We start from the raw sequence: 20493 nt of genomic DNA, 5'->3' as shown, positions 1-20493 counted from the left end.
TATATAGGTTTATAATGGCTATTTTAAACTCATACTTAAACACATAATTGCATCATCATCCATCATGAAAAAATTGGCTGGGTCAATAATCATCAGCAATGATTCAACCTGTATCCATGTATTTTCTTCCTCTCTCCGTCCTCCAGGTGGATTTGGACCCAAACTCTGGAGTGTTCATCACACTGAACCCGGCGGGAAAAGGCTACGGAGGCCGACAGAAGCTTCCAGACAACTTAAAGCAGCTGTTCAGACCCGTGGCCATGAGCAGGCCAGACAACGAGCTCATTGCAGAGGTCATTCTGTATTCTGAGGGCTTCAAGAGTGGAGAAATACTGGGACGCAAATTGGTTGCAATTTTCAACCTGGCCAGGTAGAAATGTCTGTGGTTAAGTAGGTTTTTGATTTGGTTTAAGGTTGGAAATATTAGGTGTAGCAGATTTATTACATTGTCTGTGAACTTATCACCTTGATACTAATCACATGTATTTCACTGTGTCTGTGTGGTTCACTAAGTGGTGCTTTGTGTTTTAAACAGTATCATACTGTGTGTTGAATTTATTTGAAGTAATCTTAAGTGCCACTTCCGTCTATTACATTCTATTGATTTTGTAGTTAATTTATCCCCCTCCCCCTTAATTCTGCTACAACAGGAGGTATTTGAGAGTGTCTGTATTTGTCTGTCCAGGGAGCTGTTGACTCCCCAGCAGCACTATGACTGGGGTCTGCGTGCTCTGAAGACAGTGCTGAAGGCCTGTGGCAGTCTCCTGCAGCAACAAAGGAGGAGTCAAGACAAGGACAAGAGTAAGACCCCCCCCCCACCTCCGGCTATTTGTTTATTGAATTTCGGGTGCAATTTTCAGTGAGGTATTTTTACTTTACTTTTCCATTAGTTGTGTGTGACAGGGCAGTTAAGACAAAGTAGGTGCATCAAGGTTGAGGTCACAAGCTCGAGTCACATTCATAGCTGCTGATGTTTATTTTTACTGATATCAAAACTTTTTTCTTTACAGAATTATTTTATTTATTTATTTTTACATATTATTCATTGTTATTTATAATATGGTTATGGTTTAACTGTAAAATATGAAGCCTCAAATACATTTCATTGTCTTTTGAAATCGACCCTCAAAATTCCATATGAGTCGGTCTCTAGTACACAACACATTTTTGCTATAGGGAAACAAAACTACACAACACAAAACTTATTGTACATCCAAGAATGGGGAGTGTATTTTACATTTGTTGATAATGCAGAGCATGAGGTCATACTGGCACTATCACATTCTGAGGTCTACAGTCAATCACATACCATCACGGGCTGAAAACAGACAGGCTTTCATTCTAGGCCAGGGGTCTGCAATCCGTGGCTCTGTAGTGACTTTGTTCTGCATGAATATTTATATTTTTCTTGAACGATGAACTGAACAAATCATCATCGTATCAGGACATCATGTGAAATACCAGAAGTTGGAGAAAATGTGTGTGCTTGTGCTCCTAGTCAGCGCACACACACACAAAGGCCCCCATCAAAATGACAACACACCTTGTACTGCTGCATCGAGTTTGATCTTCTTTTTTTATATTCCATCATAAGTCCAATATGTTATAGGATTACAGTGCAAAATTGATGGGGCACTGTTATGTACTGTCTCGTAACAAATTTCAGTGACCCTGCTTCACAGGATTTATCTGTTTAAAATTAGGCAGGACTGGTTTTATTCTTTTAGAGATTGTGCTGGGAGTATTTTTGAGACAAGATCTAGAAACCAATGTATTCTGTGGCAAAACATATTGAAGCTATCATTCTAGATAATTTATACAATATATACAAAGTATAACTATCCATATGATTGTTGTAAGGTGTGTGTAAGAGGGTAGAGAATGTTGCCCTGATTGTTAGTATGTGACATTAGGTAATGAATGAAAATAAGGATTTAAAAGATCTTAGGGATCTTAAGGATTTTTCAGTGTTACTTAACACATTAAGTGTTCTAGACTGATGGTGTAAAGCGATTACAGTTTGCACTCCCAGTTTGATACAACTCGCAGACTCAAGATGAGATTTTATTCATGCTTCACAGGTGGAAAAGATTGTAGAGTAAAATCCATCAAGTAGCGCAATTAAGCAGAAACGACTAAATGACCATTTTACCTGCAGCAATCTATCTGAGACAGCCTAACTGTGGGTTGTCATTCTGTGTTATTTTTACTGTCTCAGAGGATTTGAAAACAACTATGTGTGTCATAATTCATGGCAAAAAACCACAAACAAGTCCAGTGGAGATGTTTGAAGTCTAAATGTTCTAACCCACAGTTGTGAGTGGAGCCAATATCAAACTTCTGTCTTATAATTGCACAGCAAATGATGATGATGATGATCAGAAAAGCAGGAGCACTCAATTAACACACACCTGATTTATATGTATGTGCTAGGAGCTGTTGAATTAATTGCAATATAATAATTGAAAAATAATTATCAGAAAGGTCAGTTGTACTGAAGTAGTATTTCACAGATAATTTATAAAATCATTGTTAATTGCTCAGTGATAAACAAATCGTATGTTTTTTTAAATCAATAACTCATTTACATATTAATTATTTAACACTTACTTTAATATAGTTACATAACTTGTAAAGTCCCTATAGGGCATTATAGTTTAAAAGTTGTAGTGTTTCCAGTTTATGTTTTAATGTCTCTGAGACAGCCAGTGACTGAAGGTAATATGTTTTCAGCTCAGGGTTTCCCCCAGAAAACTTGCTAAGCCTGGTGGTAGGGCTGCTAGAGAAGCCTTCTCGCGGTCACCTCAGCTACGGCGCCCGCGCGGGGGGGGGGGTGAGTCGGATTTTTGAGCTGGACACCATTGTTTCTTATACTCTAAACATGTCGCACTTTGTTTAATATGCAGACCTAACTTTTTTATTTTGATAGGGGGTTAAATAGAAACTATGATATCTTTTTGAGTTGCACTGCTGACTTAACTTATAAGTCCTCTTTTTTATTTATTTTTATCACGTTGGAGTTGCTAGTTTAAACCTACAGTTTTGCACTTTAATATTTGAGCCTTTGTTTACATTTTGTTTTGTGCTGCATTATACGATGACATACAGTTTGTTGTTATCAAAATAAAATTAACTGAATTGAAATGGTCAATTTGATTTTTTTGGAGGAAAATTAATCGTTTAGATTAATCGACTAATCGATAAAATAGTCGTCAGATTAATCGATAGAAAAATAGTCGTTAATGGCAGCCCTACTTAAAGGGACTCTTACCTTGTTGCATTTTTACACTTTTTTTGGATAAGGTTAAATTGGTATTAATAAGGTAATGACACTCTAAAATGCAAGACAGACCCACCAGGAGTAAAAACAAACAATTATTTCACTCTCATAATATTTAGTGAAAACTTCAAGCAATAAAATTCTTTGGACCGAAGGACCTTATTGGCCGACAGACCTGTCTGTTTGCTGCATGGACATGCAGGTTTTCCGTCTGCTTCTTGTGGCGCATTCGGGCCCGCGTCATCAAGGCATGTGAATGTAAATGTATATAACTTACCAAATCCATTGCTTTGGTAAACAAAAACTCACGTGCGTGCGCGGAGGCAGTAGTAGTAAGTCTGCTTGTAAATAAAGTTTCTTCAAAAAAACACCACGGATGGGAACGAGGGGGTGGGGCATTGGAGGAAGGCGGGATGATTTGAATGTGCTGTAATTCTCAAATGCAACAACGGTAAGAGTCCCTTTAATATTAAAAAAAATCCAAGTTTGCTGTGAACATAGCAGTCAGGCCTCTTATTTCAGAAACAATGAACCGTAAAGTTCGGTTACCAATAAAAGGTAAGCCTACTACTTCTTTGCTTTCAGCCAGCTACTCAAACAGACAAGCAACAAAATAACAACAAACAAAATACACAGGCAAGTGTCGGCCTACTTTGAAATAAATTAAACACAGAACTTTGTAGGGCTATTTGAGTCCTCCACATATTTGTGGAAAATGTATGAAATAAGAAGTACCCTATTTTTAAATAAATAAAACCATATAGCTGCAGCCTAATAGTGTAACGGACTAGGTTTATGTTTATGTTTGGTTTTGACTTATGTTCAGTAAAACACTGTGTTGAAGGAGCGTTCTGATGTCTGAGGGTCAGTGAAGGGGTCTGGGTGGAACATGTGACTGTTTGGACCAATAGGATGGGGTTGCTTGGGGATCGGGGCTCAATGAGGAAGTGAAGTGTTGTTGATGTGCGCGAGTGACGGATTTATTTATTTTTTTTAAATAAAAAAAACAAGCGACGCTTAGCCCGGCGGCCCGCCAGGCCTATACAACACTGGGGGAAACCCTGCAGCTTGTCCATCCGTTCTTCCCATTCTTGCGAACATGCTTTCTCAGGAACACCTCCAGGGAATCCTTTCAGATTCAGCACAAATGTACACTTAGACTCACCGATTTAAAGAATTCGATTTGTATGGTCAAAAGTCAAGGTCATGGTGGCCTCACAAAACATGTTTTTGGCCTCTTTCAGATGGTATCTCAACTCTGCCTCCAGGGAATTTCTAAAAATTTCGACCAGTTGTCACTTGGACTGAAAGGTTAACTGATACGATTTAATTCGTCAATATAACCGTGGGGCAGTAATTCTAGTTTTGCACATTAAGTCAATAATGTGAAAAATTCACATTTTGTCATTTGGTTGAAGCGTCTTTAAAGGTCCAGGGTGTAAGATTCAGGTGATAGTGTGTAATCATCGAAATTTTATGAATGTTTTGTTATAGTAGCAAACTGGACTAACTAAACATCTTTTGAGTTTTTATGACGTTTGGAAGCGGAGGGTGAGGTGAGGGGTATTCAGCTGCATCATGCAACTTCACCACTAGATGTCACTAAATCCTACACACTGAACCTTTAAAACTTTTCTCCTGGGAAGACTGTGAGCTCTTGACCTGGAAGACAGAAAGTTATAGCACTAATGAAACAGGTTGTGCGAGCATGCAATGAGTGAAAATTCTACTGGTTTGTTGATGCTCATCCTGCAGCCAACTGGGTCACACTGCAGAGCGTTTTGTTTGTCTGTGTCTCCCTGTGTGGATACTTCTTTAATGCAGTTTGATCAACACTATACATGAGTGTACTCGAACATCAAGAGGCTCTTTTGAACAGCACTTCTCTCTTTCTCCCCTGCTCTCGTCCTTGCCCTCTAAATCCTCTAATTCCGACACATCAATTGACATTTAGCCCAAATGCTCCCTCCTGAAAACTTTTCCTCCCCTGGGCTTTTCACTCGTCTGTGCTTTTGTCCTTCTCCATTCTCCTGTTCCCAGACACTCAGAGTTCTGTTGTTTACCGCTTCTGTACGTTTCCCCCCCCCACCTCCTTTCCCCTCCTCCTGACCTCTTGTCAGCTCTCTCTCTGATACCTGGCTGTCGATGCTGCTCTCGCAGCTCTCCCTCTCCGCCCTCCGTTTCTCACCCTCCCATCTTCCCTTCATGTCTCTGCTTTTCAATATTTTCACTTCTTTCTTCTCTTTCTCATTTTACTCTGCCTCTTCTTGAACCCATCCCGCTCTCCTTTAAATCCTCCTGTTCTACCACCAGCCCTTGATCTTGCAAACGGACACCGCATGGAACCCCTGTCTATCAATGAGTCCCCAAGGTGCTGTGTTTGTCTCTTTGTGTGTAGTCTGGCCAAGTACTCCTCTCTCTGCACCATGGTCGTGCCTGAGGGAAAGGCGATCATCTTTGGAAAAAAGAAAAAAAGTATTGACAAACCTGTAAATCATGAAAAGCATTGGTAATTCTCACTTTTACAACAGGGAAAGGTTGCATTTCATAACCCGTTTTTTTTGTCTTCTCTATCAAGCCTGTGTTTATGCTTCTCTGCCCATAGTCTGTTTTTACAGAGGCAAATCACTCTGATGCTTAATCAATCTCTTTCCTCTCGTTCAGTTCAGGAGAGCAGTCTGGTGGTGCAGGCCTTGAGACTGAACACCATGTCCAAGCTGACATTTGCTGATAGCTCTCGGTTCGACGCTCTGGTCAAAGACGTCTTCTCCGGGGTTAATTTCACAGACGTGGAGGACCATATACTCATGAATGCACTCGAGCACGTCTACAAGGAGGCACGACTTGAGCTCATCCCCAGCCAGGTTTGTGTGGGTGCAATTAGTAGCTGGATATACACGTTATTGTCATGATGCATGGTGTTAATCCATTAAAACAATCTTTGACATGAATTGATTTTGATGGCAATCTGTGTAGCTGAAGAAGGCACTGGAGCTGAATGAGCAGCTGAGACAGCGCATGGGTGTAGTTATTGTCGGGCCAAGCGGAGCAGGGAAGTCGACCCTCTGGAGGATGCTCAGGGCTGCTCTCAGCAAGACGGGCAAAGTGGTGAGTAAGAGATGAGCTGCCTACCTGAATTTTCATTTCATCGATTCAGCCTGTATTCAAAATGCTTTTTTATATAGATATGAAGGAGCATAAAAATAATTAATATGAAAGTTTATTGATCATTTAAAAAAAACGTACCTAATCAGGATTCCCACAGGGTCTTAAATAGCCTCAAATTCAATAATCTGAATGAAATTCAGGCCCTAAAAAATAAATCATGTTATATATAAGGTCTTGAATACGTTAAGGTTTAAATTATGTTAACGTTCATTGACCACTAGTCTCCGCTTGTAGTTTGCAACATAAAGTGGTGTTTCTCCTCTAGGCTACTTCACCTTATCTTTTATAGGGATTTGTAAGTTATTCTGACACTGATATTCCTCATATCTGTTGTACTTAAATTTTAGTCATTATAGTCTTAAATGGTCTAAAGAGTACCTTGTAGAAACCTGCAGAAACCCTGCTAATGTTGTTTGCCTTCTGTCTGACTTTCTGTAGGTGAAACAATACACAATGAATCCAAAGGCCATGCCCAGACAGCAGCTGCTTGGACACATAGACATGGACACCAGAGAATGGGCTGATGGTGTCCTCACACACAGTGCCAGGAGTGTGGTCAGGGAACCACTGGGTAAGAAGGAGACACCTTTCAAATTCGAAAACCAGCATGAGATTTATCCCACAGTATTTGTTACTTTAACTCGAAAAGTTCTTGGCCTGCTCCCAGTACTCTCTACAGGGCCTGAATATAGTGAGCCCGAAGGAAGCTACTTTTGTACTTGATGTATTTGGATTGAGGTTTGTATCTACAGCATATGAAGGTATATGTATTTGTTGTTTTTTCTAGAGGTGAGCTCATGGATTGTGTGTGACGGCGACATTGACCCAGAGTGGATTGAGAGTCTGAACTCTGTGCTCGATGATAACCGACTCTTGACCATGCCAAGCGGAGAACGCATCCAGTTTGGCCCCAATGTGAACTTCTTGTTTGAGACTCACGATCTCAGCTGCGCCTCACCAGCCACCATCTCTCGTATGGGGATGATCTTTCTCAGGTCTGTGAGCCTTGTCACACATCTAATTGTTTATTTGTATATCGGTGATTTTTTTAACCTTGTCTTATTACGACTCATATCTTCAGCGATGAAGACATTGATGTGGGGGCCTTGGTCAAGTCGTGGTTGAGGGGTCAGCCAGAGGAGTGTTGCAGCAACCTGGAAAACTGGCTGGGAGACTATTTCCAGCGAGCCCTGGACTGGGTCGTCAAACAGGTAGTGTGTTGAGGGTGGTGCTATTCTACATCTACTGTGTTTCCTCTCACTTTCACCAAAGTTATTCCCAAAACCTTAGTTATATTTGTAATTCAGACTCGCATAACCCCTTCTCTCCTTTCATCAGAATGACTTTGTTGTGGAGTCCAGTCTGGTGGGTACAGTGTTCAATGGTCTGTCCCATCTCAACGCTGTGACCGAGAGAGGTCAGTTTATTGTTGGCCTTCTAAGAGGTTTGGGAGGAAACCTCAACTTCAAAACTCGACAGGAGTTTGCCAAGGAGGTAAGGACCTCTGTCGTTTTTATTTTGCTCATTTTTAGCATGGGAAAAGGGCGACAGAAAGGACTGTTGAGGTACCACTCCAGGTCCTGATGTGTGCTCTTATGTCTTTTATGTCTTCTGCAGTTGCTGAGCTGGGCCAGGGAAAGTCCACCAGACGCCAGAAAACCACTAGATACCTACTATGATACTGACAGCGGCCATCTAGCAGCCTATATATTCCAGCGTCCTGAGGGTCTCACGCTGGAGCAGCTTTCTCATACTCACACCCTACCTGTTATAGAGACCGTGGACATGCAGAGAGGTCTGCACTGTTTCTCCCCGTGGCTCACCGCTCAGCACAGGCAGCCCTTCATGGTGGTGGGGCCAGAGGGCTGTGGAAAGGGGTAATTTCCGATTTGCAGAATATAAATACACACCTGGCGCTGTGGCTTAGTTGGTAAAGCGCCTGTCTAGTAAACAGGAGATCCTGGGTTCAATTCCCAGCAGTGCCTCTTTTGGGGTGGCTGTGGCTGAGGGGTAGAGTGGTCGTCTTCCAACCTGAAGGTCGGCAGTTCGATCCCCAGTCTGACCCATCTACATGCCGAGGTGTCCTTGGGCAGGATGCTGAACCCCGAATGGCCCCCCCTAGAATAACAAAGTGCTGCAAATAGATACACTGTATGATTGTGTGTGTGAATGGGTGAATGTAAAACTGTACTGTAAAGCGCTTTGAGTTGTCATCAAGACTAGAAAAGTGCTTTATAAATACAAAACCATTTACCATTTACAAAGGGCACAAAAATATTTGCATAATCATAAACATATATGTTTATATAAACATGTATGATCATGATTGCATGTGTCATATAAACACACTTGCAAATTATACATATATATATATATGTAGATGTCTTGTATACAGGTATACTAGAAATCCCACGCAAAGCTACAATATACATAAAAGCATAAACTCATACTGTAGGGATTGATGAACAACAACAAAAACTGCTTTTATTTCATGGCCCTTTCTGAGCACCTTACAACATATTATAAATAAAGCGGCATCTGTCTCCTATAATAGGACAACAACTAAGTGCAAGTCAGTATGTATTTCATGACGTTCTTTCTCTGCCTTTCTGTGTGTCTAGCATGCTGCTGCGCTACGCCTTCTCTCGGCTGCGCTCCACCCAAGTCGCCGTGGTTCACTGCAGTGCACAGACCTCATCCCGCCATGTCCTCCAGAAGCTCAGTCAGACCTGCCTGTTGCTGAGCTCTAACACTGGCCGGGTGTTCAGACCCAAGGACTGTGAGAATCTGGTCCTTTACCTGAAAAACATAAACCTGCCCAAACCGGACAAGTGGGGGACAAGCAACCTCACTGCCTTCCTGCAACAGGTAGAGCTGATACACTGACACCAGCACAAATAGGCAAATAATGAATCTATGAAGGGAAGCTGAGACTTTGACGCTGGTTCCTTTCACATCAGTGTGGGTCCAGAGGAAACCCCCATCAACATGGGGGAAATCATATAAACTCCACACACAAAGAATTTGTGGTTTCAAATTATTGATGAGTTTGTGTTTTCATAATTTAATCAGACACTTAACCTCACTCGATGTCAATCCTCCAGGTGTTGACATATAAGGGATTTTATGATGAAAATCTGGAGTGGGTGAGTCTCGAGAACATCCAGGTGGTGGCCTCCATGTCAACAGGGGGTGCTGTCGGGAGCCATTCGCTCACCACCCGCTTCTCCTCTATAGTACGCATCTGCACCATTGAGTAAGTAGGAACTCCAACTCTAAATAATTCTCATACATACCTTAATTCTCATGTCCAACATCAGTCCTCCTCTCTGAATCTGTTTTGTTTCTCTATGTTGCTGTTGCTAACCTCAACCCTGACTCACCATCTTGTTTCCTCTTACATCTCCCTTCCGTCTCTGCTTCTTCGCCTCTGCCATCAGCTATCCAGACCGGGAGCAGCTGCAGACTATCTACTCAGCGTACCTGCAGCCAGTTCTTCAGCACAGTCTTGGCGGCCAGGCAGCCTGGGCCAGCACAGGGAAGACACACCAGCTGGCTGGCTCTCTGGTGCAGCTCTATGAACAGGTAATGAATTGGACAGAGTCTTCATTCATGGTCATGTTGTGGCAACAGATTCTTGCTTGAGATATTGAAAGCATCAACAAGTCACTGGAGACTCAGAAGTTGAATTTTTAAAAAATATGAGGGACACATACTGACAGACGATTGTAAATAGGAAGGAGTTATTAAACCCATTTACAGTGTCTTGTATGCTGTAAAACATGGCTTTTAATTCAATAGAGTGGTTTGCATTCTTCATACGAACACAAGTATAATACAGGTACATAGATTTCAGTATATTTAACAAACTTCATGGGTTGACTAAATTATTGGACACATTTATCACTCTTAACTCTCCGATGGGTGTAACCACTACTTTTGGTGAGGAGTCCGAGGTCAGATGGTTTTGATGCTACGAACTCCCTCCTGGTTTTAGCAAATAAATCAACAAACTCAAACAAATCATCGCTTTTGGTTGGAACATACATGGCTTGCAAACAGGGCCATTCCCCCACTAGACAAACTTAATCTTAAGTCTTAATTCTTAAGGCAGATCCAACTTCAAAGCTATTAGTTTGCTTACCACAAAACTTGCCTGCCTCTCTGTAATAATTTTGTCTGTGAAATTTGTTTTTATTACATCCAAATCCAAGTGCATTTGTCCTTGTAACTCATCCAGTTTATCATGTTTGAAGCTGTGATGATGCTCCAGATCAGGCTTTTGAATCACTTTGCGCTCGTCTCTGCAAATTAGGTACACTGGCTTATCCTGTATGTCAACAAAAAATTATTGTTTGTCCGTTTCACTGCATTTACTTTCCTGACAGTGATTTTTTGGTGTTGTTGTTTCATGTGTGCCTTTCACTCTGACTGGGATCAGACAGGCATAGAGTCAAAAGGATACGAGCTGTTAAACCTGATAGTCTTCTATTTAATCATTTTTTTATTTTATCACAGAAAAAAATCAGTTGCTGTGATAGTATTCATGAATTGCCTGGCAGGGCAGATTAAATTGTCTTTTATACGGCCCGGAGGCTTCATGTTCCCCTCTCCTGGTTTAAAGATTGGGTGACAGAGCAAAATGTCTGTGTTGCTACATTCTAGCTTTTCAACAGTATCAGAATATAGGTGTCAGCCAATTATAAAAGTATATCAATGTAACCTATTACAAAAAACTAGAATGGTGTCGTACAGCAGAGTTGTTTTGTTCTACATGCAGGCACAGACCTTCAGTGACTGAAACACCATGATGCCAGTTCTAAATTACAATTATGGCGGGACCCAAATAGTTACTTTTTCATTTATTTATCTGTCCTATTTGATGCTCAGGGCAGGTATCAACCAGAGTTTGGCAAAAGTTTATCTTATCATTGAATCATTGAATTAGTTTGGATCGTGTTTGCTATCATCCACATGTGTTTCTCTCCTCTCAGGTGAAAGCCAAGTTTACAGTGGATGACCACAGTCACTACCTGTTCACCCCCTGTATTCTCACTGAATGGGTCCTCAGCCTGCTGAGATATGACCTCACTGCAGGTAACTAAACACATGTGCAGGAATGCAAACATATCAATGTCTATGTTTTTGAGCACTTTTTAAAAATGGGTTTAAATGCTGATTTATGCTGAGTGTACGTACACAAAGTGATGCGTCCCACTCAAACAATATAACTGCCACTGTCCATATACCTCAGTGCATCCTTCACATTGGCATGGCATGGCACTAGAGGGCAGCGCAAAGATAAGATTTTCTGATAAACGCCTGTAGTTTCTTACCCACTAGCAAAGTCCCTCCTTAAAGGTTTTCACCATGATTGAATGTTCTTCCTCATGGCTTATGATCGTCTCACTTGAACAGTTGGCTCCACTTTTTTGTGTGTGTCGTCCTTATCCCAAAACTTACAGAACACAAATATGAAAGAAATGCACGCACAGTATGGACAGAAGTCTTATGTTTGTTTTCGTTTCTGTGCCTTAAGATGGATGCAATAACCAGGCACATCCCACGCTTCTCCAAGTCAAAATTTTCTGGCTTTATTGAGGACCAGTTGCATTAAAAATATGTTTAAAAATATGTTTACTTTTGTAATATGAGAAGTCTTAAGAATCAGACCCATGGACCGTAAGGTACTCCAGTAAATATTTTCAGAAGCACTGCTCTATGCTCAATGATTTAATGACTCACTGGTTTTCTGCTAATTCTTTAAAGTCCACGTGTACGTTTCAGCTGCGGCTGAGGAGCATGAAGCTTTAATAACTCTGTCAGTTTTGATGCCAGAATCAAAAAGACAGCAGCAGATGGCTTAGTTTCTTGTCAGTATTATTTTAGCTCACAGTTATTGTCTCCAACTCTCACCTTTTTTAACTCCATCTCTCCACTCTTTCCTTACGTCCTATGTCACTAGTCTTTTCTTCTTCCTCATTCTCCCCTATGCTGTCTTTCCATCTCTCCCTCCGTCACTCTCTCTCTGCAGTGTGTTCCTGTGGTGATAGTGAGTCTGATCATTTATCTTAATTGACCAAGTCAGCAGACAAACTTCGCTTTTCCTGTGCTCATAATTTGTTTACTGGCCATTAGTTCTCATTGTTTACCTTCATCTGGTTCCTGTAAAAACCTCTTTCAATTTGGATTCTTTCACTATGTTGATGTTTTAAATGTTGAGTTTGAGTGTGTAATTGCAATCACAATATTTACAATATACATTTCAAAACAACAACCTTAGTGTTTGCAATTCAATCTAATTTACTGACGAATTTAATAAGAGTATTTAAAAAAAAAAAAAGGATTTTCTTTTAATTATCTTTTTTAATTTAACATAGATGACAGTAAGTTTCAATGTATCCCCAGTACTAAGTGTGTTTGTGTATCCACATATCGGTCATCTGTAATGAGGTCTAGTTGCCATTTTTGTTGTGTTGCACTCAAATTACAGTACATTAGGTACATACTATTTTTTTGCCCCCACCACGGAGGTTATTTTTTCATCTCTGTAAGATAAGTAAGATAACACAAAAACTACCGGATGGATTACCGTGAAACATGGTGGAAGAATTTGGTATAATGGGCCATTCAACTTTGGTGCAGATCCAATAATCTGGATCTAGTGAATTTAGATGTGGTTTCATAAAGGACTGCGGGGCGGAGGTATGCACTGTACTAAATAACATTTTGGTTTACTTTGTGTCTTTAAGAGCTCACTAATGTATTGTGATGGCTGATATCATCAGTCTGTTTAAGCTGATCACAGATGTGTGTGACTGATACTTTTTTCATGTTTTCTAACTCTCTGTCTATCTCTGTATGAAGTGTTTTTTTAAATCGAAAAAAAAAATAGATATAAAAATACTTTTCAAGTTTTCTGATTTCAATATCTGCCAATACAGGTGCATTTTTATTCTATGTTATTATTTATGCCTGTGATTTTTGTTTAAGCTGTAGAAATATGAAATGCTCAGCATGACAACTTGGTACTTTTGTGTTTCCTTTTCTTCTGTGGTTTTTAAAATGTTATATGTCAGGAAAACCCCTGAGTGTCAGCTGTGTCTCCACTAGATTATCTTCTTCAGCTCTTTCAATATAATGTGACAGACACTGTTGAAGCCAGGGGCCTCTGAGACCCCAGTTAAGGCTGGTCCCACTGGCGCTCTCTTTTTAGCTCACAGCAATTGGTCTTTGGGGAATTAAGTAAATTTAGTCTCACCCTCGGAGGTGCTTTGGTCAGTCTTTATGCTGAATATTTGGTCAGTAAATCTCTTCCTGTATTTCAATGCCTTATGATAACCTATTGAGTATTTATCCCCCAAAATCTTGTTTGGTTTACAGCTCAGTCTAATGTGACAGACAGCGTGTTGGAGGTGGTGGCGTACGAAGCCAGGAGGCTGTTTAGAGACCGGCTAGTTTCCTCCAAAGACCTTCACACCTTCGATAACATCCTCTCCTCCATCATACGAGGGGACTGGGGCTCTGACGCTCTGGACAACATGACTGGTATGTGATAGATCCACACTCACACTCCTTTTCCCTAATTCAAATCCTGAAAGAATTTGTGCAGGCTCATATGGATCCAACAGTCAAAAGGATGTACAAAATGTTGCTCTGGGGTGCCTGATGCCTGAATGAAAGGAACATCTGATGACATGTTTTGGCTCTGTCCTTTGAATCTGTTTGCTTGTTATAAACTGACACGACATGAATAAATCGTTTCCTTTTTCCAGATAGTTTGACAGCTCAAACCAACTTAAATATTACCTAACGTGTGTTTAGTACATTACTTAATCACTCAGTGAGAATATAGTATCTCCCACTAGAAATAACATTTCCATTTCTTAGTAATAGCAGTGTTGAGATGTTGGCAACTGGCTTCAAATCCTAGCCGGAGCTGTCAAGATTCAAGCGACACTTCCGAGTCTGCTACCTCTGAGTGTGAGATAAATGAGAACAAGTCAAGAATCAAGAAAGTTGTCTAGTGTTGTTAACATGGTACATGTCCCCTTACGAGTGTAGGAGAAATAAGACAAATTCAGAGTTTGTCCTCCTTGCATATAAAGTTACACACTGCTAAAAATAATATGCTATGCACTCTACTAGCACCTGCACAGCATTGGTATCCAATGGGTTAGAAAGCAGCAGTTAAAGTCTGGTGCTTTGTAACCTTAGTGAGAAAAGCCTCTTCCTTACTGTGGCCAGATGTGCAGTTTGCCTGTAAACCACCTGCCTGCTTCTCTGTAATATCTGGTTTGTTAGCTGTGGGATTTGAAATACAGTCAGTTTATCTATTGGTTTAACATTGAGACAAACATTTTATCCGATTTCACATTTATTTGACTGGTGTCAGTTAATTTTTGTGACAGTTCTGCCCTTGCTGTGCTCAGTTTGTGTGCATTTTGTAACATACAGCATTTGTATGTATTACTGACAGTGCATGATATTTCTTGTGTGCAGAGGGTTTCTATGTGACATGGGGAGCCGCTGAAGGGGCTGTAATGGCTCCAGGCCAGCCACTTCCTCCTCATGGGAAACAACTGGGATGTCTGGATTCTGCCGACTTGAAACAAGTTATACAGAAGGTACTCAGTGAGGAACTGTTGTGTGTAGTCAGACTTGGGGGATTGTACGAATATAAATGTAGGAAATTGTTTAGGAGCTCTATAAGTTGAGATAGCTGTGTTTTTTTATATTTCAGGTTTATTCTCCTTAATCCTTCTATTAAATTACATTTTGTATGACATTTTTGACTGTAACCTTATATATACTTGTATACACTTATATATTGAATGTACTGCTTATTATAATGCAGCTTTTTTACATTTTATTATTGCAACGTAGCAATTTAAAGATCTGAATACATGTAAAAACAAAGATGACTGCTGTTATCTTTGTATCTCATTTGAGATTGTGTTTGTATATTTGTTCTGAGTTGCACTTCCTCACGTGTATCTGTTCCTTCCAAATTCACCTGTAGGGAGTCGTGCTGTACAGTCGCGATAACAAGGAGCTGGACCTTCTCCTGTTCAGGGAAGTGTGCGACTTCGTGTCCAGGGTGGATCGGGTCCTGAGCAGGGCCGGCGGCTCTCTGCTGCTGGCAGGCCGGAGCGGAGTTGGTCGGCACACGGCCACGTGCCTGGTGTCGCACATGCACGGATACACACTGTTCACGCCGAAAATCTCCCGCGCTTACTCTCTTAAGCATTTCAGCAATGATCTCAAGACGGTACTGGAGGATTGCCTTTATACGATTTTTATCTGCTCAAATGGCTCACATCATTCCAACCACTCTTTTAGCAGAGGGCACTTAGAGATAATAGCCTTCTACTGGCATGCACTTTCATTGTCTTCCCATTAGCAGTCTATCAAGTGTTTTATTTCAGATTTAAATTGACTGATTGATTGTTGAATGGCACCTGTATTCAGCCATTAAATAGTATGTGCACCTACAGTGTCTAAAGGAAGTCTGATGTCTTCTTGTGTGTCATTTCTATGTTCACTTCTGATATATACGTGTATCAAATTAATAATGTGTGTGTGTACTGTGTTTGTAGGTGATGCAGCTGGCAGGTCTGGAGGGTCAGCAGGTGGTACTGCTGATAGAGGATTATCAATTTGTTCACCCAGCTTTCTTAGAGATGGTCAACAGTTTGCTGTCGTCAGGTGTGTAATTGTGTTATTGAGTGTGTTTTCTTATCTTATTTACATCTTTATGAGAACCTATTTGACTAGTAGTGCCTCCAGGTTACACGTTCGTTTTACTGATAAGAGTAGAATTTTAAATTACATAGCATGTTTTGCACTAGACATGATCTATATTTGAATTTGAGCAATGCAGTAGAGTGAGCCATATCTACAATAATGCTGTACAACCAATCATAGTTTGCCCTTTTAATGCATTCTGGCCCTACAAGCTTTAGGATTTAGTTCCCTCTTTGAGATGCTACTATGTAAAAAAACAAATATAATTTTATTGTTCGGTTCTGTTAAAGGTGAAGTTCCAGGTCTGTACTCCCCAGAGGAGCTGGAGCCTCTCCTGTCCTCCCTCAAAGATTCTGCCTCCCAGGATGGATTCACAGAACCACTCTACAACTACTTTTCCTACAGTCAGTACTGCAGATTCTCTCTCTTTGTTATTCATTGTTCTTCTATATATCTGGAACTCTGGTCGTCTTCTCACTGTAAAACTCGGCTACATGTGTCATCCCTATCCAGGGATTGTTCTCTCTACAGTATTTCTCTCTATCTATACAGTATTTCAGTTTATCTTCTATGATTGTATCTGATTCCGTCCTTCTGCCTCTCTGCTGTGCAGTGGTGTGTGGACTGCAGATATCTTCCAGTGTCACTGGGGTTAAGGCTACTGCTGGAGAATCAAATCAATAGCTCTGTTATTGTCAAAGTAAACCCACTAAAAAGCTCCCTGCTCACCCTTCACTGTTCGATTCTGTCAGGGAGATACCAGCTACCACTGAGAATATCAGAGATACAATAACTCATGCACATAATCACATTGTCCCTCACTGTCTGTTTCCTTCTCATTTGCTGTTTCAGACCTCATTCTGTGCTAAAAACCCATCAATAGTTTTTTGTTTAACACATCTCTTAGGAATCCAGCAGAATCTTCACATTGTTCTGATCATGGACTGCTCTAACACTAACTTCACCATCAACTGTGAGAGCAACCCAGCTTTCTACCGCAAGTGTTCGGTCCAGTGGATGGAAGGATGGACGGAAAGCAGCATGAAGAAGGTTAGAGCAGGATGATGAGTAGAACAAAAATGGATATTAAATGAAAAAAAGAATGACAAAGTTCATGCCAGTGTTGAGCATGGAGATTCACAAATCTGAAAATGTTGAACACTAGCAGTCACTGCAAGAGCCTCGACACACTTGTATGACTTGGGAGTATCCAGGGCCTCAAGATCCAATATTACCCCCATACCCATGAGGCCTTTAAAGTAAATTTGCTTGTCTGTGGTACAAACCTGGCACATTCATTTTAAAAGGCAGATAAGAGAAAAACTGTCCTTTTTTTTAATACATACAATGGTTTCTGTCTAAATTGAACATCTGGTGTGTGTTAACCTGATCAGATTCCTGAGCTGCTGCTGGCAAAGACAGAGGGAGGAGGGGCTGAGAATGAAAGAGACACTACTAAAGGTGAGAGCACATGTATGTGAAGCTAAGCATCATTTGTATTAATGAAAAGACTAATTTACTTTGAATTACCCTTTTGAATTGAATGTTGTTGTCATTCATTAAGATTATTAAGATTTGTATTTATTTATTCCTGTCAATTTCTTGTCACTATGGGATTTTACTTCTCTTCAGGACGGAGTTAGATTTTAGACATTTTATTTAATGTCACATCAGCTTTTAAGTTATCACAGAATAACATTTTGTATTAAGGAGTTATCCAATAGCCTTAAATATCCCCAAAATACAGATTTGTATACTTGAGAAACGATTCCCTTTTTAATATGAAAGACTTGAAAAAGCTTGAAATACAGTTATTTTGAAAGTGTGAATTTCAGTCCATTTATAAAGAAGGTTTTTGTAGGAATTGGCAAACAATTGTATCTGTTTATCATCAGTACCTCATCTCTGATTTTTCACATTTGAAATACAAAAAGAAATCCTATACTGTGGTAACAATGAGATAATCCAGGAGTTTATTAACGATATTGCGATCATATTTTTCAGCTTAATGTAATATGAAAGACTTTATAACTTCAAACAATCTGTGCTCAGAAACTTCTTTGTCTCCCGGCAGGCTCTGACCAGGCAGACCTGTGCCGTTTGTTTCTGATGGTACATGAATCATGTAGAGAACACGGTGCAACACCCAGCCAGTACATGGCCTTTCTGAATGTTTACACTGCTTTATACAGCCGGAAGAAAAGTCAGCTTACAACGAGACAACAGCATCTGCAGGTAAAATATCAGCTCTACTAAAAAATTGAAATTCACAAGGAAGTACAACTACTACTCCTCGATAAGGATTTGCCATACTTAAATGTAGGAAAGGCTGAAATAGCTAAAACTCACATATAGCATAAATGCAATAAATGCATTATCCACTAAGCCTGATTAATTTGCTAGCCTGTTGCTAGCAAGCTGACATATATATTACGCTTTATAAATGCTATCAAAAAAAATAATGATTTTCGAACTATCTTTTGTTTCAGCCCTTTGCAAGCACAACCAATCACGTTCAGTCTTGTGTATGTCATGTCACTGTGTTGACCAGAGTTCAGGATGATGTCTGACTGAATGTTGAGCAGTGATAAACCTATAACTAAACTTTCAACACTATTGAACTTGGTGTTGAATTTGAGTTGTCTTTACTCATATACTGTATATAAGTCAGATTTTTTTTGTCAGACGTGTTATGATGGACTTGTCACTGCAGGCAGGTGTGTCTAAGCTAAATGAAGCTAAAGCTCTAGTGGATGAGTTGAAGAGGCGAGCTGCAGAGCAGAGTGCGCTGCTGAAGACCAAACAACAGGAGGCAGATTCTGCCCTACAGGAAATCACCACCTCCATGCAGGTGTGTATGTATATGTTTGTCACTGAATGTGGGTGTGTGTCTGTGTGTGTCTGTGTGTGTCTGTGTGTGTCTGTGTGTGACTTTGTGTAACTTAGACACTCAGAGACCAGCAGGACAGTTGGGTCCCGGAGGGTTTCACTTCTCCTCTAAGTAATATCTCAGTCCTCCTCATGTTTCACCATGCCACTCTTATTGTCTCTCCTCTCCTCTCCGAAAACTTTTTATGGATTCCCACAGCTTTCAACCCACTGCTGTGAACTCACTCTTTATTTTGTGGATGTTTTTGCATTTTTTTGTTCTTTGAATTTTCATCCAGTTTTCTATTTTCCAATTTGGGGTTATGGATGGATGGTTGAAGAAAATGAAGCAGACGTTTGTTCATTAGTTAATATATCCTTCTGTATTTCTCTCGGTGGGGAATCTGCTTTTTGAGTGAGATGGACAGAAGTAGGGAGAGAGAAGAAAGGAGAGAAAAAAACAAGATAAAGAGAGTCAGTTTCCAGAGTGATAATTAGTAACTCCACTTATCCCTTTGGGGTGTGGTGACTTTGTCTCCTGTAGAGAAGGAGACAGCAGGGAGGATGGGAGGAGATGGAGGATGTTGGGCAAGAGAGAGAGGATAAAGATGCTTGGGGAGGAGGGAAACATTGTGGTTGGGAGTGAGGGAAAATACGATTTGGAGAGGAAACAAGAAAAGTGCTGCCGTATATGGAAGGGGTCAAGGCTTAACTGTGGGAGAATTGGAGGGATGGGGAGACAATCAATGACGAGATTAGCTTGAAAGAAGATTTGATGCGACAAGATGGAGGGGTTTTAGGGGTAGAGAGGTGAGAGAGGAAGTGTGGGAAATAATGTTCACAGAGATTCACGCCTGAAGCTGGTAAATTGAAGTACTGAGAAAGAAGCTTATTTGGATTGGTTCAGGTTGTAATATATCCCGGTCAGGGGACAGGATTTCTCTGTGAATAGCAGGTTGAGTCGAGGAGATCATATAATATATAACAAACTCGAAGGCTGTGTTTTTAATCAAACAAATCAAACATCACATGATCCTTTTCATTTTCCAGAATGCTAGTGACCAGAAGACGGAGATGGAGAAGATAAAGGGAAAGATGGCTCAGGAAGTTTCCAAGATTGAAGAAAGGAAAGCGAAAATTGATGATGAGCTGAAGGAAGTACAGGTGTGTTTATTCAGACCTGACATTAAAATGCACCCTGAATGGGTCTCTGGTAATCTGAACTCACTTCTTCGCTCTATATGCAAGTTGAAGACCAAATTTTGTTGTTTTACCCAGTCTGACTTTACAGATTAGTCCAATGACAATGTCACAGTCAGAAAGATTTTACCCATTAGAAAACATTTTCAATCATTCTGTTTTGGTCACTGAGAAGAGTGATGATATGTTTTATTGATGCGTCTCCGACCACCTCCACATGTGGTATGAGT

At 40.5% G+C, this 20493-nt stretch overlaps 1 protein-coding gene and 1 non-coding gene across 2 annotated transcripts in view; both read left to right on the top strand.

Annotated features, from left to right (window-relative positions):
* Positions 1–20493, top strand: part of dync2h1 (dynein cytoplasmic 2 heavy chain 1) — a 99632-nt gene that overhangs the window by 21464 nt on the left and 57675 nt on the right. The window contains exons 38-60 of the mRNA XM_061073760.1: positions 147–370; positions 686–801; positions 5945–6144; positions 6257–6388; positions 6887–7019; positions 7236–7443; positions 7530–7659; positions 7787–7942; positions 8066–8325; positions 9070–9316; positions 9553–9704; positions 9889–10033; positions 11443–11545; positions 13832–13996; positions 14951–15075; positions 15471–15719; positions 16048–16156; positions 16486–16599; positions 17103–17245; positions 17590–17668; positions 18270–18430; positions 18909–19046; positions 20114–20227. Of these exons, the coding sequence (XP_060929743.1) occupies positions 147–370; positions 686–801; positions 5945–6144; positions 6257–6388; positions 6887–7019; positions 7236–7443; positions 7530–7659; positions 7787–7942; positions 8066–8325; positions 9070–9316; positions 9553–9704; positions 9889–10033; positions 11443–11545; positions 13832–13996; positions 14951–15075; positions 15471–15719; positions 16048–16156; positions 16486–16599; positions 17103–17245; positions 17590–17668; positions 18270–18430; positions 18909–19046; positions 20114–20227 (3603 nt within the window). The remainder of the gene's footprint in view (positions 1–146; positions 371–685; positions 802–5944; positions 6145–6256; positions 6389–6886; positions 7020–7235; positions 7444–7529; positions 7660–7786; positions 7943–8065; positions 8326–9069; positions 9317–9552; positions 9705–9888; positions 10034–11442; positions 11546–13831; positions 13997–14950; positions 15076–15470; positions 15720–16047; positions 16157–16485; positions 16600–17102; positions 17246–17589; positions 17669–18269; positions 18431–18908; positions 19047–20113; positions 20228–20493) is intronic.
* On the top strand, positions 8361–8433 carry trnat-agu (transfer RNA threonine (anticodon AGU)). Its single transcript has one exon. It is a non-coding gene; the product is annotated as a tRNA-Thr (tRNA).

Source organism: Limanda limanda, chromosome 6 (assembly GCF_963576545.1).
Source record: "Limanda limanda chromosome 6, fLimLim1.1, whole genome shotgun sequence".
Classification (NCBI taxonomy): Eukaryota; Metazoa; Chordata; class Actinopteri; order Pleuronectiformes; family Pleuronectidae; genus Limanda; species Limanda limanda.
This window is presented reverse-complemented; position numbering and strand designations above follow the sequence as displayed.